At 40.7% G+C, this 17682-nt stretch overlaps 1 protein-coding gene across 1 annotated transcript; it reads left to right on the forward strand.

The window, feature by feature from the left end:
* Window positions 1–1833: 1833 nt before the first annotated feature.
* On the forward strand, window positions 1834–10074 carry habp2 (hyaluronan binding protein 2). Its single transcript, XM_029670009.2, has 13 exons — window positions 1834–1991; window positions 2287–2383; window positions 2582–2665; window positions 4056–4166; window positions 4354–4470; window positions 4648–4758; window positions 4957–5134; window positions 6154–6251; window positions 6500–6914; window positions 8311–8453; window positions 8820–8954; window positions 9261–9406; window positions 9606–10074. The coding sequence occupies exons 1-13, from the start codon at window positions 1932–1934 to the stop codon at window positions 9765–9767; spliced, it is 1857 nt and encodes a 618-aa protein (XP_029525869.2). The 5' UTR covers window positions 1834–1931; the 3' UTR covers window positions 9768–10074.
* Window positions 10075–17682: the final 7608 nt, after the last annotated feature.

The following is a 17682-nucleotide window of genomic DNA, read 5'->3' on the forward strand; positions in this document are numbered from 1 at the left end:
AAAACTGAAAAATTGGGCGTGCAAAATTATTCAGCCCCCTTAAGTTAATACTTTGTAGCGCCACCTTTTGCTGCGATTACAGCTGTAAGTCGCTTGGGGTATGTCTCTATCAGTTTTGCACATCGAGAGACTGACATTTTTTCCCATTCCTCCTTGCAAAACAGCTCGAGCTCAGTGAGGTTGGATGGAGAGCATTTGTGAACAGCAGTTTTCAGTTCTTTCCACAGATTCTCGATTGGATTCAGGTCTGGACTTTGACTTGGCCATTCTAACACCTGGATATGTTTATTTTTGAACCATTCCATTGTAGATTTTGCTTTATGTTTTGGATCATTGTCTTGTTGGAAGACAAATCTCCGTCCCAGTCTCAGGTCTTTTGCAGACTTTTCTTCCAGAATGGTCCTGTATTTGGCTCCATCCATCTTCCCATCAATTTGAACCATCTTCCCTGTCCCTGCTGAAGAAAAGCAGGCCCAAACCATGATGCTGCCACCACCATGTTTGACAGTGGGGATGGTGTGTTCAGGGTGATGAGCTGTGTTGCTTTTACGCCAAACATAACGTTTTGCATTGTTGCCAAAAAGTTCAATTTTGGTTTCATCTGACCAGAGCACCTTCTTCCACATGTTTGGTGTGTCTCCCAGGTGGCTTGTGGGAAACTTTAAACAACACTTTTTATGGATATCTTTAAGAAATTGCTTTCTTCTTGCCACTCTTCCATAAAGGCCAGATTTGTGCAATATACGACTGATTGTTGTCCTATGGACAGAGTCTCCCACCTCAGCTGTAGATCTCTGCAGTTCATCCAGAGTGATCATGGGCCTCTTGGCTGCATCTCTGATCAGTCTTCTCCTTGTATGAGCTGAAAGTTTAGAGGGACGGCCAGGTCTTGGTAGATTTGCAGTGGTCTGATACTCCTTCCATTTCAATATTATCACTTGCACAGTGTTCCTTGGGATGTTTAAAGCTTGGGAAATCTTTTTGTATCCAAATCCAGCTTTAAACTTCTTCACAACAGTATCTCGGACCTGCCTGGTGTGTTCCTTGTTCTTCATGATGCTCTCTGCGCTTTTAACGGACCTCTGAGACTATCACAGTGCAGGTGCATTTATACGGAGACTTGATTACACACAGGTGGATTGTATTTATCATCATTAGTCATTTAGGTCAACATTGGATCATTCAGAGATCCTCACTGAACTTCTGGAGAGAGTTTGATGCACTGAAAGTAAAGAGGCTGAATAATGTTGCACAAAAGTTTGAAATATCCAATAAATGCCGTTCCACTTCATGATTGTGTCCCACTTGTTGTTGATTGTTCACAAAAAAATACAGTTTTATATCTTTATGTTTGAAGCCTGAAATGTGGCAAAAGGTTGCAAAGTTCAAGGGGGCCGAATACTTTCGCAAGGCACTGTATATATATATATATTGCTGCTCTGTAAACCAGACAGGGCCACAGAAGGAAGATTTGCCGTAAAATAAACTTCATGCCCCTGGAGAGTAGCCTACACAGCTAACATGTGATGTGAATCCAAAGTCTACACTCAAACAAAAAACAATCTCTCTTTGTAAATAGGATCTCTGAGCTCTAATGGTAATATCCAATAGTAAATGACTAGTCCTATGTGCTAACTATATTTTCACAAACAATCTAGGTCAGTGTTGCCTGAATTGATGAATCACTTACTGTTAGAGTTGCAGATAATGTGTATGTTTGTTTATTATATGTGTTTTAAAGTAAGCTCTCTTTAAATGAAAAAAAAACTCTTGACACCCCCTTAGTCAATAGAACGGTAGTGTGCGGTGAGAGACCTAGATGCCAAAGCACTCTGTGCATACAAAGGTTAGTCTTCCCACACAAATGGTTGGGAAATGATGTGGGTGATCTGACAGAATTACTCTTCTAGCCGCACATAATCACTGCCATCATGAACTCCAAGCCTCTTTTCTTCTGCCTCTTCCTTGTATTGCTCATTCTACCTGTTCAAGTAGGTATTCTACTCATTTGATGGGTGATAGTTTAGAGTTGCAAGTTTAGAGTAGATGCCTGTCGAATGTGTTTGCTCTCCCGTACAACATTTTTCCAGTTGTTTAATTGTTTATTTTGCTGTGTTTAATAAAATCTCAAAGATGTGTTGTTTACAAGTTTTGCAGTTTGGCAAATATTGCATGAGTGCTGGCATTAGGCCTACTGTTGCACTGGTAAAATACAAATGTAGTAAATGCTACTACTGTCCATAATGTTACTTGGTTGAAAGAAGAATGATGACACCTTTTATTCAGTTACGTAAACAAGAGAAGCATGGAAAACATCTGAAACAGGAAAAACACAGCAAAAAGCCTGAAAGAAAGTACAGAAGACACGAGGATATTCTGAAGGGTAAGCATATGATTTATTCATATATTATTATTATTCATATTTATTCATATTATTTATTCATAATGCAAAATAGTATAGGCTTTCACAATATGCTTTCACACGCATGCACACACACAGACATAAAGAGAGAGGGGAAGAGGGAGAGGGAGAGCTAGACCATGTAACACGACAATGTTTGATAGTGTATCTCCGCTCTAGATCCATTCTTTGAGATCGTAGACGAACCAGGTGAGGACGATAGTGATGATCCTGACTGGCTTTATGAACTCCAAGAACCAGATGGTGAGATGTGAAGAAGAAATTGTCTTATGACATGCACTACATTCTAAAACCTTCCCTGCTGTTTTTACCATAACATAAAGGCAGCAAGTTGCCTGAAGGTTACTGTAAAAAAAAATATTTAAAAAGTACAGTATGTTACCGTACTGTATTTTACAGTATCCAATACTGATATTGTGATATTTTATATTGTTGTTTTAATGCTAACTTGCAGGCAACTGGCTGCCTGTAGGTTACCATAAAACAGATGTACAGTGCATTACTAATCTTTTAACCGTAATTGTAATGAATAAATGAACAAAATGTAAATCATTGAGAGGAGATGGGGTTTGCATTTTACAGTATTTTACTGTAATTGTATGCAATTGGTAATGTGTTTACATATTGCAGCATATCAATGAATGCCAGTTTGGAAGTCTTGTTTGGTCTTTTCTATCAATTGCACTTCTAGAGGACTAAACAACGGCTTCCAAACTAGTAGTGAATACATGGCAAAACAGACCAAAGGACATGTCAAATACTCAACCATTAAAGGTTTGAGACTTGCTGCCACTCCCATCTTTCCCCTATACACATTTCATTGTTGGGGCACTACTACCACACATCAGTGAAATTGGTACAGCAGTTAAGGTGGCACAAATGTAGCCTCTGACAAGTCACGCTACAGAATATGTTCATGAGCCAGAAAAACTATACCACGCAACCACTAGTGGTCAAAGGATTTTTGATACCCCAAAGATTATGTGGGGTGGAATTACAGCACCATTCAGAATACAGCAATTCTTTCCCGGCCCACAAAATTTCCCCACAATGCACAATAATTTACAGTATGCTGCAGTATAATGCTTAAAAGTATTTAACTGTTGATAAATCTACAAATTTACCGTACTGTAAAAATGTAATGTTTTCATTACACTGTAATATTTGGTGTAATTAAATTTGTAAATCATTTAAATATGCACCCTGTTTGATTGGTTCACTTCAGACCTTGATGTCTCTCAATCCTATCACTCAGAATTGTTAGAAAAAGTTGCAAGTTGCCAATCCCATAATGCTATGCAGTTACAGTAATGTACTGTTGAACCAACATTTCCTTGGGATTTACAGTATAATTTACTGTTTACGCGTAGAATCCCCCAGAGTGCATTGCCATTTATAGCAATTAACTGTAAATAATTAGTATGTTACTTTAGTGTTAGTTTTATTGTATAATACTGTCAAAACAACATACTGTAGATATAGTATGTCAGATGACATACAATTGTGAGGACACAAGAAGACGTTATGGTCTATACTGACTGAGTCTAAAGTCGATGCCAAGTCTAAATCAATCACTGTTCGAAACTGCTCATGTAAAAGCCTTCCTCCTCCCCTTGTCTTGTTCATATTGCAGGCCAATGCAACCCAAACCCTTGCCTCAATGACGGTGTGTGTGAGGAGAAGGGAAAGAGAAGGTTCAAATGTGACTGCCCCAAGCCATTCAAGGGCAAGAAGTGCCAGAAAGGTAGGAAAGGGAAAAGAGGCTCCATAAATTGAAAAAGCTTTATACTTTAGTCCTTGGCTTGTATAGTAGATTTTAAATCGTTTTTAGACCAAAATTATTTACGACAAAGATTATGCCACATTTGCCTTGCGGATACAGTCAGATGTAGTGAGAAATAAACTGATGTGAATCTGAATTGTTCTTACAGGGCCCAAAAGGTGTAAGAGGGGCACATGTGGTCGTGGCGAGTGTGTGTTGACCTCTAAACCACCTTTCTACGCGTGCAAGTGCAAGCAGCCCTTCCTGCCACCAGACTGCAAATTACGTGAGAGCCCTCCTGACCTCTTGCCTCTGAAGTGTCCTCACAAATTATTCTAATTATTATCCTCTTTCATTTTTTTGGGGGGGGGGGGTAATGTGAGAAAATAGCAATGTATACTATGGAATTTATTGGTCATTTTTAGCTAATCATGATGCTTCTGTAATCACATTCCTTTCCCAGTTGCGGTGTGTCAGCCTAACCCCTGTAATAATGGAGGCTTGTGTGTCAAGGACGGCATGGACTTTGACTGCCTCTGCCCAGAAGGCTTCAGTGGACGTTTCTGTAATGTTGGTAAATAAATACAGTACATTCCAGCTCTTCAGTCAGCCAATAGAGTTGGGTTCACGTCCATTTCAGGAACTAAACCAACATTTGTTGAAAAAAAAATGGGAAGTGGAATTTCAGTTTACTGAATTGAGAGAATTTAAATAGAATGGTCAAACCGTTCCTGATATACTGACTGGATGTAAATGTCATCATCTTGACTAGGCCCAGATGACTGTTATAAGCTCAAGGATGACGGGGAGTCATATCGTGGCAACGTGAGTGAGACAGATAACGGAGAGGAATGTCTCTACTGGAACTCCCATTTCATCCTGGAGAAAGGCTCTGATCCCTTCAATGACTTTGAGGATGACGATGGACTAGGCCCTCATAACTTCTGCAGGTCTGGGCACATATTCACATAGAGTCTCAGAGTATGAGTGATGATGTAGGATCAGTTTATCCTTTTAGATAAGATCAGTATAGTATGCGACTCCGGGATGCTGGCCTTCTGAGCAGAGTTGCAAAGAAAAAGCCATATCTCAGACTGGCAAATAAAAATAAAAGATTAAGATGGACAAAAGAACCTAGTCACTGGACAAAGGTACTCTGCCTAGAAGGCCAGCATCCCGGAGTCGGCTCTTCACTGTTGACGCTGAAACTGATGTTTTGCGGGTACTATTTCATGAAGTTGTCAGTTGAGGACTTGTGAGGCGCCTGTTTCTCAAATTACTTGTCCTCTTGCTCAGTTGTGCACCGGGGGCTCCCACTCCTCTTTCTATTCTGGTTAGAGACAGTTTGCGCTGTTCTGTGTAGGGAGTAATGCACAGCATTGTACAAGATCTTCAGTTTCTTGGTAATTTCTCACATGGAATAGCCTTCATTTCTCAGAACAAGAATTGACTGACGAGTTTCAGAAGAAAGGTCTTTGATTCTGGCCATTTTGAGCCTGTAATATAACCCACAAATGCTGATGCTCCAGATACTCAACTAGTCTAAAGAAGGACAGTTTTATTCTTTAAATCTTCTTTAAATCAGAACAGTTTTCAGCTGTGCTAACATAATTGCAAAATAGTTTTCTAATGATCAATTAGCCTTTTAAAATTATAAACTTGGATTAGCTAACACAACGTGCCATTGGAATACAGGAGTGATGGTTGCTGATAATGGGCCTCTGTGCGCATATGTAGATATTCCATAAGAAATCTGCAGTTTCCAGCTACAATAGTCATTTACAACATTAACAATGTCTACACTGTATTTCTGATCAATTTGATGTTATTTTAATGGACAAAAAAACAAGAACATTTCTAAGTGACCCCAAACTTTTGAACGGTAGTGTATACTTATCTCTCTCACACTCAAACATATTGCTTTATACAGCTAACTCTCTTGTTTACTGTTGTGTATTGATTGGTCCAGAAACCCAGATGGTGACACTCAGCCATGGTGCTTCATAAGAAGAGGGCGGGTGCTGCTGTGGGATCACTGTGGCGTCAGGGAGTGTGCTAAGCCCACAGGTCAGCATTAAATATCATATCTCTGACAGCTGCCTATATGGACAGGAAGTGAACATCAGGCCAAATAGTTTATCCCGCGGGGATAAGTCTATCAAATCAATCAAATGTATTCACAAAGCCCTTTTTACATCAGCCGATGTCACAAAGTGCTATGCAGAAACCCAACCTAAAACCCCAAACAGCAAGCAATGCAGATGTAGAAGCACAAGTAAAATTGTACTGAATTCTTTCAACCATGGTCACAACAGATGCTGGTCCCAAGCCTACTACTGGTCCGAAGCCCACTACTACAACTACTACAACTATCAAGCCTACTACTCGTCCCAAACCCACTACTACAACTACTACTACAACACCCAAGCCTGAACCAACACCGGCCAAACCCTCAGCGGGTCCAGAGAAACCTACAGCGCCAAAGGCCAGTGGAGCCCCACGACAGCCCACAGCTAGCCCCACCTCTGATAAGCAGTTCACCACCTGTGGAAAGCCCCAGCCGAAGAAGGCCATCACCAGGATCTACGGAGGCTTGAAGGCCGTCCCTGGAGCCCAGCCCTGGCAGCTGTCCCTGCAGGTCCGACCAAAGGGCTCCAGCCAGGCATACAGGCACATCTGTGGAGCGGTGCTCATCGATAGCTGCTGGGCTCTGACTGCCGGCCACTGCATGTGAGTATAACTATAATACAGTGCTTTCAGAAAGTATTTATACGCCTTGACTTATTCCACATTTTGTTGTGTTTCAGCCTAAATTGAAAATGGATTCAATATTTTTTTCTTCACCCATCTACACACAATGCCCCATAATGACAAAGTAAAAACATGTTTTTTGAAATGTTTGCAAATGTACTGAAAATGAAATACAGAAAACCCCAATTTACATAAGTATTCACACCCCTGAGTCAATAAATGTTAGAATCACCTTTGGCAGCGATTACAGCTGTGGGTCTCAATAGGTAAGTCTCTAAGAGTTTTGCACATCTGGAGTGTACAATATTTGCACATTATTATTTATAATACGCATGAACCCATACAATATAGACCACTGACATAGTGTACCCAGAGATACACTGTACTGTATATACACTATGTCAGTGGTCTATATTGTATGGTTTCATGCGTTGGTCCTTATGGATGCATGTGTATATACAGTACCTTCAGAAATTATTCGCACCCCCCACATTTTGTTGTGTTACAGCCTGCATCCCGAGTGGCACAGTGGTCTAAGGCACTGCATCTCAGTCCAAGACGCATCACTGCAGTCCCTTACAGCCTTATTCTAAAATGGGATTAAATAGCTTTTTCCCTTATCAATCTACACACAATAGTCCATATTGACAAAGCAAAAACTGCTAACACATTTACATAAGTATTCACACCATTTACTCAGTACTTTGTTGAAGCACCTTTGGCATCGATTACAGCCTCGAGTCTTCTTGGGTATGACTCCATCAGCTTGGTGGTTCCAAACTTCTTACATTTTAGAATGATTGAGGCCACTGTGTTCTTGGGAACATTCAATGCTGCAGAAATGTTTTGGTACCCTTCCCATGATCTGTGCCTCGACACAATCCTGTCTCTGAGATCTACGGACAATTCCTTAAATCTCATGGCTTGGTTTTTGCTCTGACATGTACTGTCAACTGTGTGACCTTATATAGGCAGGTGTGCGCCTTTCCAAATCATGTCCAGTCAATTGAATTTACGACAGGTGGACTCCAATAAAGTTGTAGATACATCTGAAGGATGATCAATGGAAACAGGATGCACCTGAGCTAAATTTTGAGTCTCATAGCAAATTTTCGGAATACTTATGTAAATAAGGTATTTCTGTTTTAAATGTTTAATACATTTGCAAAGAATTTCAAGAAAACTATTCACTGGGTATTGTGTGTAGGTTGTTGAGGAAATTAATTAATTTAATCAATTTTAAAATAAGGCTGTAAGGTAACAAAATGTGAAAAAAGTGAAGGGGTCTGAATACTTTCCGAATGCACTGTATATCCATCCCACTGATCACTGCAAGTAATTTTTGAAACCCTACATTGTGTTTGTGTTGGACCAGTGATCCAAAGGACCAGATGCAGGTGGTGGCTGGGAGTCTGACTCTAGGAAAGGATGTGCCCATTGGGCAGACGATCATAGTGGAGAAAGCTACAAGGCATGAGAATTACAAGGAGACATCCACAGCTGTTTACAATGACATAGGTGATATTTGCACTTGCTCTTTCTCAAAGCTCTGTTTACTGTAGTTTGCATGTCAGGATTTCCTTAAGGATGTTTTATTGTTATTAGGGGTTGGGACCAATTCCATTTCAATTCAGTCAATTGAGGAAGAAAACCGAAAAACTCCAATCTCCAATTCAAATAAGGAACAATTGGAATAAGAATTTCAGTAAACTTTTTGAATATAATTGACTGCATATAAATGAAATTGATCCTATTTATACTTTGTATTTTATATGGGTCTATACATTTCTATCTCCTTTAAAAAAAAAACATGTCCCATGTTGTTATATTTTAGTGACTGCAAAGTCAATGTCCCATAATATAAATTTCCTTTCTGACCCAAAGCGGTGCTGAAGCTGAAAGCCACAGATGGTCACTGTGCCAGAGAGAGCCAGTTTGTGAAGGCAGCCTGCTTGCCTGATAGCCCATTCCCTGATGGGACTGAGTGCACCATCTCTGGATGGGGCGCTACTGAGGACTGTAAGAGCAGGCTCTACTGCATTTCCTTATGTTCAATTACAATGTGCATGTACCTATGTTGTCATCATGCCCACAGCATATTTATTTAATTATATTACTCGTATCATGTGCATGTACACTAGTCATGTGTTATATAAAAATGTAACTGAATTCAATCAAATGGAATCTGATCATATTACATGGGTATTTTATGTGTGCTTGCAAACATCTGTTATATACTTGTTGTTCTCTTTCTCTACTTTCTAGAAGTCCTCAGAGTGTGAACTATTATTTTCCCTTCACTATCACTCTTCTGCTCCCCCGTAGCTGACTATGGCTCCAACCACCTACTGGATGCCCAGGTGCTGCTGATCAGCCAGGAGAGCTGCTCAAGCAGCAAAGTCTATGGAAGCGCCATAGACAACACCATGTTTTGTGCCGGTTACCTGCAGGGAGGAGTGGACTCCTGCCAGGTCAGTGAGTTGATTGGGGTGGATTGAGACTCAATGCTGTGTTTGGGAGATGCTTTGAGACCAACTCTGATGGAGTACGGTACGATATCACGTAAAGCATCGTTTTGGGGGATTGAATTAGGATTGGATTGAGATTACTTCATGTGTTTGGTATTGAATGGTTTGAAAATGTTTAATGAACACTCCGTGTGACTGACAGGGTGACTCTGGAGGGCCACTGACGTGTAACAAGGAGAGCTCCCATTTCATCTACGGTATAGTGAGCTGGGGAGACCAGTGTGGGTTGAAGAACAAGCCTGGGGTCTACGCACGGGTCTCCCACTACCTTGACTGGATCAAGTCAAAGACACAAGCAGCATAGCTGTCCATACAGTTGAAGGCACTAAAAAGTTAGATTACGGCACGGTATTGGCAGAACAATTCCTCAATGCATATGCAACATGGTGCTTTAGTGCCTTCTAGCGGTAGTTTATCACAAAAACCCTGAAGTAGCAAGTGGTAAAATAAGTGTCTCTTAATTGGACCGCTACTGAGTAATCATTGATTTATGTTTGAATATAGCTGACATGCTGTCATTCCAGGATATAAAATTACTGATTTGACTGTAAGAGAACAAAACCATTAAAACGTCCCTCTATGGACCTTCCTGCAAAGATGGGGATTCTGAATACTGTTTCTATTATTTTTTACAATGGTATTCTTGGATAAACTTGTAGTGATAATGAGAGAAAACTACGTAGTAAGTATAGGTCTATAAAAGGAAAGCACAGAACCTTTCATGGTGGATAATATGTGGTTTAATGGTCAATAGCATACTTGTTCGTTGCAAGTACAAGTGGAGTACACCAAAGTCTTAAAATAATATAAAACAGATGACCAAAGGACAGAGGGACATACAGTACACTGAGAATCAGAACTTAGGACTGTGGGGGTGTTAAGCCTGGTCAAGCAGACTGACTGCTGCACTCACTTTTCGTTTCATTTGACACATGAAGTGAAGCAAAATACGAGCTCTCGCAAGATGCAGGCTGGTTTCACAAGGCTAGTGGGTGTTGTGCAGCCTCAGTGCTGCTAACAGACCTATCTGAAGCATCTCTTAGACAGAACAGGATGAGTGGCTCTCTGTTCACATCAATACAGGGGTTAAACATAGGGTAGAGGCCCCACACACTGCTGCACAAAAAAACGGTGGAGCAGGATCAGTGTGTCTGCATTAGAAAACAACAGCTCCCCCTTGTGGACTTCAGCTTTCGGACTCCTTCCCCCTAAAGACAGTAACGTCTCATGGGAGTCATGACATGTCAAGTACTGTCCATCCCCATGGTAGATGCAGAAAGATCCCTTGTTCACCTTGCTAAACCCAGGTTGGTCAAGTCCTGAGTCTGGTCCATTCTCCAATCTATACTGGAGATGCACCCATTGACTGCACCAATCAGCCAATAGGGTTTCTCATGGACAATGACTTCCCAGTAATGCAGGCCAGTGGAGAAGGACTCCTGTGCGAGGACACAGTACTGAGAGTCATAACGCTCATATCGGTCCATTCCAATGGGCTCCGTGTTCCAGCACACCTGTAGCCTGTCCCTTGACACCTCCAGCTTCGGATGGGACGTTTTCGAGTCCAATGCCAGTGTTCTACAGATAGACAATCATAGTCAATGCACCATGGATATGCAATGCATTGAAAACATATGGACTATTCATTGATGGTGATGAATGAACAGCATAAGTTATACATGTACTATGTACGACCATAAAACGTTCACAGTACATGGCCACATGCCATTCATTCCTAATGCAGATTCTCTTACCAATGCAAAAAAAAAGCATCAAGAGAAACAATTGCTATGTGAAGGTCGGTTTCAATGATAAGGAGTAAAGTTTTGTACTAACGTGTCTACATCCATGGAAAGGGCTGAGTCAAAGCCTGAGACAACTCATCCACCATTCTCTCCACTGTTCTCATCCTCTCTGGGGCACAGAGCTCCCTCTCCACTTCCTGCGTGGGCAGCAGATCCAGGTCCCTATGATGGGGACACAATGACAAAATCCATGTCTGGGTGCGTCTATTCAATTACTTGAGGTTTTTCTGTAAAACGTATTGGATAAAAGGTTAGATTTAGATATCTACAGTGCATTTGGAAAGTATTCAGACCCCATTGACTTTTTCCACATTTTGTTACGTTACAGCCTTATTCTAAAATGGATTAAATCGTTTTTTCCTCAATCTAGACACAATACTTCCATAAGGACTACACAAAAACATGTTTTAAGACATGTTTGCCAATGTATATATGTATATATATATTAAAAAAACTGATATCACATTTAAATAAATATTGAGACCCTTTATTCAATGCTTTGTTGAAGCTCCTTTGGCAGTGATTACAGCCTCAAATCTTCTTGGGTATGAAGCTACAAACTAGGCACACCTATTTTGGGAAATTTCTCCCATTCTTCTCTGCAGATCCTCTCAAGCTCTGTCAGGTTGGATGGGGAGTGTCTCTGCACAGCTATTGTCAGGTCTCTCCAGACTTATCCCGAAGCCACTCCTGCATTGTCTTGGCTGTGTGCTTAGGGTTGTTGTCCTGTTGGAAGGTGAACCTTCACCTCCAGTCTGAGGTCCTGAGCACTCTGGAGCAGGTTTCCATCAAGGATCTCTCTGTACTTTTCATCTTTCCCTCGATCCTGACTAGTCTCCCAGTCCTTGCCAATGAAAAACATCCCAACAACATGATGCTGCCACCACCATGCTTCACCTTTGGATGGTGCCAGGTTTCCTCCAGACGTGACGCTTGGCATTCAGGCCAAATAGTTCAATCTTGGTTTCATCAGACCAGAGAATCTTGTTTCTTATTGGTCTGAGAATCCTTTAGGTGCCTTTTGGCAAACACCAATAGGGCTGTCATGTGCGTTTTACTGAGGAGTGGCTTCCATCTGGCCACTCTACCATAAAGGCCTGATAGATGGAGAGCTGAGGAGATGGTTGTTCTTCTGGAAGGTTATCCCATCACCAGAGAGGAACCATGGGGCTCTGTCAGAGTTACAATCAGGTTGTTGGTCACCTCCCTGACCGAGGCACTTCTCCACCGATTGCTCAGTTTGGCCGTGCAGCCAGCTCAAGGAGGAGTCTTGGTGGTTCCAAACTTTTCCACTTAAGAATTTAAGAACGCAGAATGGAGGCCACTGCTCTCTGTTCTTGGGAACCTTCAATGCTCCAAAAATGTTTTAGTACCATTCCCCAGATCTGTGCCTCGACACAATCCTGTTTCGGGGCTCTACAGATGATTCCTTTGACCTCATAGCTTGGTTTTTGTTCTGACATGTACTGTCAACTGTGGGACCTTATAAAGACAGGTGTGTGCTTTTCGAAATCATGTCCAATCAATTGAATTTACCACAGGTGGACTCCAATCAAGCTATAGAAACATCTCAAGGATGATCAATGGAATCCGGATGCAACTGAGCTCTATTTTGTGTCTTATAGCAAAGGGCCTGAATATGTATGTAAATAAGTTATTTCTGTTTACTATTTTTAATAAATGTACAAAAATGATAAAAACCTGTTTTCACTTTGTCATTATGGGGTCTTGCGTGTAGATTGATGAGGATTTTCATTTATTTAATCAATTTTAGAATTAGGCTGTAACGTAACAAAATGTGGGGGAAAGGAAAGGGTCAGTGTCATATGTTCATCAATTGGTTGAGTCACATAAAAAAACATCAGTAAAAACAGTTGTTGCCACACACACCAAAGCCCTTTGCTAAAATAAAAAAGATCAGGAAAAACATTTTATGATCAACAGCCTGCCATACAAAACATGCAGTTAGATAAAAAAAATTATATCAATCTAAATCATAATAATCATTGAATATTGTAACAATAATTGATCATTTATAAATCAATTTGTCAAATTGTCATTGTATTATGTCAATTACACTCTTTGAAAAAAAGTGCTAAGTAGAACCACACAGGGTTCTTCAGTTTGTCCCATGTGGGATACCCTTTTTATTGCTGGGTAGAACCATTTGCAGAGGGTTCTATCTACCCTTTATGTAGGGTTCTTCAAATAACCCCCTGTATATGGTTCTGCTTCAAACCCTCTATGAATGGTTCTACCAAGAACCATTTTATCATCTAAAGGTTCTTCCTGGAACCGTCTGTGAAGGGTTCTACTGAGAACCCTTTTATCTTTGGAGGGTTCTGCCTAGAAGCCTCTATGAAAGGTTCAACCAGCCTTATTAGCCTTTAAAATGTTATTATTTATGACAATACATTACATACATAATAAGGCCTTTATTTGAAGGCCTAATTATACCATAACACAGTGGTGTTAGAAATGTCCTGTTTTACAAGCCTCATCAGGCCTGCAAGTCACATTATTCTGGCTTTAACATATCCAACAAGTGGAATTGTTATCTCTCAAATGTAAAAGTCCCCATATTTGGGGACTCAATTAGATTTGTTTTTTCATTTAATTCAGTCTGGTATGAGAAGGTAGCCCCTATCGCCAAAAGCAGGGTGTCTGCGGAAAGCTGAGTATCTTGGCTATTGATGTGTTCAATACCGGAGGAAAACAAAGTGGAGCGAGCTTTCAGGTCATGCGCCTCAACCACAACAGAACACTTCACTCAACCCTTGTTCTGAACCGGGCTACTTCTTCATTTCTCAAAGGAAAAACATCAACCAATTTCTAAAGACTGTTGACATCTAGTGGAAGTGATAGGAACTGCAAGCAAATGCCTTAGAATTCTAGATTCCCATTGAAACCTTATTGAAAAGAGAGTGACCTCAAAAAGAACATTCCTGGATGGTTTGTCCTCGGGGTTTCGCCTGCCAAATAAGTTATGTTATACTCACAGACATCATTCAAACAGTTTTAGAAACTTCAGAGTGTTTTCTATCCAAAATACTAATAATATGCATATCCTAGCTTCTGGGCCTGAGTAGCAGGCAGTTTACTTTGGGCACGCTTTTCATCCGGACGTGAAAATAGTGCCCCCTAGCCTTAAGACGTTTTAATGGGAACATCGAATGTCCACCGAGTGACTATGTCTTTGCTCATCAAAAATATGATGTTGCCTGCTTACGCGTTGTAGTCACCCATATCCCCTGTATGTCCCCCGACACCACAACAATGTTTGAGAGATGTTGGTGTTGTAGAAATTACATTTTTATAGTGAACAATGACTTTAGGCACATCCAGTGTTCAAAAACAGTGCAATTACCACATTCGGACACTTTGGGGAGGTTGAAAGGACACTCGAATGTACATACCCTGGATACCCCATAACACCACCACAATGTTAGAGTGAGGTTGATATGGTAGAAATTGTGTTTTTATACTGAACATATAGCATTTAGGGATTGCACATATGTAATAGCACTGGAACTATCTAATTTACAGACATACAGTATGTCACTTTGGAGAGTTTTAGGGACACTTGGAAATGTCCCGTGACCACACCTGACACTACTTACTAAAACATTGCCCATTTCTAGTTGTTAGGTCTATCAATCCCATTTTTTGGGTGATATTGTTCATGTGTTGTGGAAGCTGATATGTGTTTCCAGCACTAGTCATCAATAATTAACTTATAGCTTGTCAATGAAAGACTACTTTCAAAATAAAAATCAATTTATATAAAGTTATTTTGTGTGTGCTTGATCTTGTGTATTCTGAACTATGTACCTCTTATCTATTTTCTGATCATTTCCTCACAATCTCCCAGATGTCTTCTTTTCAAATATAACAGGTTTTTGCATATCAGAATCATGTAATTACACATGAATAGCAGTTACTTTTGGGTATGTATATTTAGGCAGAAATCTACTTTTTGCAATTACATTTAAGAGGTTTGTAATTCACTTGCAACCTGCATTCAGAATGAATGCAAGGGTATGACAAATGAAATACTGAGACTACCTCAATCATGTAAACTGCAAAAGCCATCTCAGTAATGGGTGCAATATATCCAATTACTAACAGTGTCACGTTCTGACCTTTATTCCTTTTTTTATGTCTCTATTTTTGGTTTGGTCAGGGCGTGAGTTGGGGTGGGCATTCTATGTTTTTGTTCTATGTTTTGTATTTCTGTGATTGGCCTGGTATGGTTCCAATCAGAGGCAGCTGTCTATCGTTGTCTCTGATTGAGAACCATACTTAGGTAGCCTGTTCCCACCTGTGTTTGTGGGTAGTTGTTTTCCGTTTCAGTGTTTGCACCATACGGGACTGTTTCGGTTTTCTTTTGTTCTCTTGTTCTTTTGTATTTAGTGTTCAAATATGAACACGTACCACGCTGCATTTTGGTCTACTCCTTCTTCCTCAGACGGACATCGTTACAAACAGATTTGACTCGTTTTAAAAAACTATATGCTAATTGTCTTTGTGTACCATAAAATGAACCAACCAAGCAAGGTACATGCAAAAACACAGATAATACAGTAAAACAAACAATTCTGAAAATCTCCCTAAAATAAAGCATGCTGAGAAATGTAGAACCCTTCTTGCCTTCCAAATAATCCTTCTTGACTTCCAAAGAATCATAAAAGAACCATTCCTCCAAAAATAGTTTCTTAGGATGGTAAAGGTTCCAGGTAGAACACTTTGCCTTACAAATAACCACTTTGGAACACATCTTTCTAATATTCTCCACCTGTAGGAATTTCAAGTTATTTATTTATTGGATGAGAGATTTGCTGATGCCTCTGAGGAGGTCGATCTCTTGGAAACATCTCTCCATGCTCTTGGACTCCAGCCACTGTGTGATATACAGTACCAGTCACAAGTTTGGACACACTCAAAGATTTTTCTTTATTTTTACTATTTCCTACATTGTAGAATAATAGTGAAGACATCAAACTATAAAATAACACGCATGGAATCATGTAGTAACCAACAAAGTGTTGTTACATATTTGAGATTCTTCAAAGTAGACACCCTTTGCCTTGATGAGAGCTTTGCACACTCTTGGCATTCTCTCAACCAGCTTCACCTGGAATGCTTTTCCAACAGTCTTGAATGAGTTCCCACATATGCTGAGCACCTATTGGCTGCTTTTCCTTTACTCTGTGGTCCAAATCATCCCAAACCATCTCAATTGGGTTGAGGTCGGGTGATTGTGGAGGCCAGGTCATCTGATGCAGCACTCCCTCACTCTCCTTCTTGGTCAAATAGCCCTTACACAGCCTGGAGGTGTGTTGGGTCATTGTCCTGTTGAAAAACAAATGATAGTCCCACTAAGCGCAAACCAGATGGGATGGCGTATCGCTGCAGAATGCTGTGGTAGCCATACTGGTTAAGTGTGCCTTGAATTCTAATTAATCACAGACAGTGTCACCAGCAAAGCACACCCCACACCATCACACCTCCTCCTCCATCTCAAATTTGGACTAAAGATTTAACAAAAGGACAGATTTCCACCGGTCAAATTGTCATATCTGCTCCTGCTACGCCCTCTGGTGTTCATCCGGTGTCTTCTTGACCTGCAGTTACTTCCCCTGTACACACTCTCTCTCTCTCCCTCTTCCTCTCTGCGTGATTGTGTGGTTGGAGACAGGTGTGCTGGAGTCAGGGCAGATCCCTACCAGCTGCAACTCGTTCCATGTTCAAGACCTCTACAAATACTCAGTCCTGCCACTTCCACTCTGCCAGATCGTAATCTCTGCTCAGTCAGTTCATGATTCTAGACATTTATGATTATTCAAGATCCTGTTACTCTGCTGCACCTGTTTTCCTGCCTGACACCAGTTATCCTCTCATTGCAGTACCGCTCTGTCTCTGTTTCCTGTTCCACATCTCAACACCCAACTACCTTGCTCTGGATTTTACTCACCACTACTTTGGATTCCCCTCAGGACCTGTTTACCCAGTTCTACTCAGCTAACTCCAACCTCAGTCTCCACATCTGTTTTTTCTGCAACTCATCCAAACTTCCCCGGATCTGCACTCCATATCTCCCTGTGTAACAATAAATATTTTGGTTCATTCATCCCTGTTTCCTCAACTGAGTCTGCTCTTGGGTTCCCGTCTCGCTCTGCTTAACACTAATTTCCATTGCTTGTTTCAGGCCCAAGCAAGTATTTTCTTCTTATTGGTGTCCTTTAGTAATGGTTTCCTTGCAGCAATTCAACCATAAATGTCATGTTGTTCTTAATATTGGTCGGATCAAGGCACAGCGTATGTTGACTTCCACATATTTTAATAAAAGTGAAACTAAGCAACGACAAAAAAATAAATAAACTAACAACGAAACGTGACGACAATGCAGTGCGA

The sequence above is a fragment of the Oncorhynchus nerka genome, linkage group LG10, assembly GCF_034236695.1.
Source record: "Oncorhynchus nerka isolate Pitt River linkage group LG10, Oner_Uvic_2.0, whole genome shotgun sequence".
NCBI lineage: Eukaryota > Metazoa > Chordata > Actinopteri > Salmoniformes > Salmonidae > Oncorhynchus > Oncorhynchus nerka.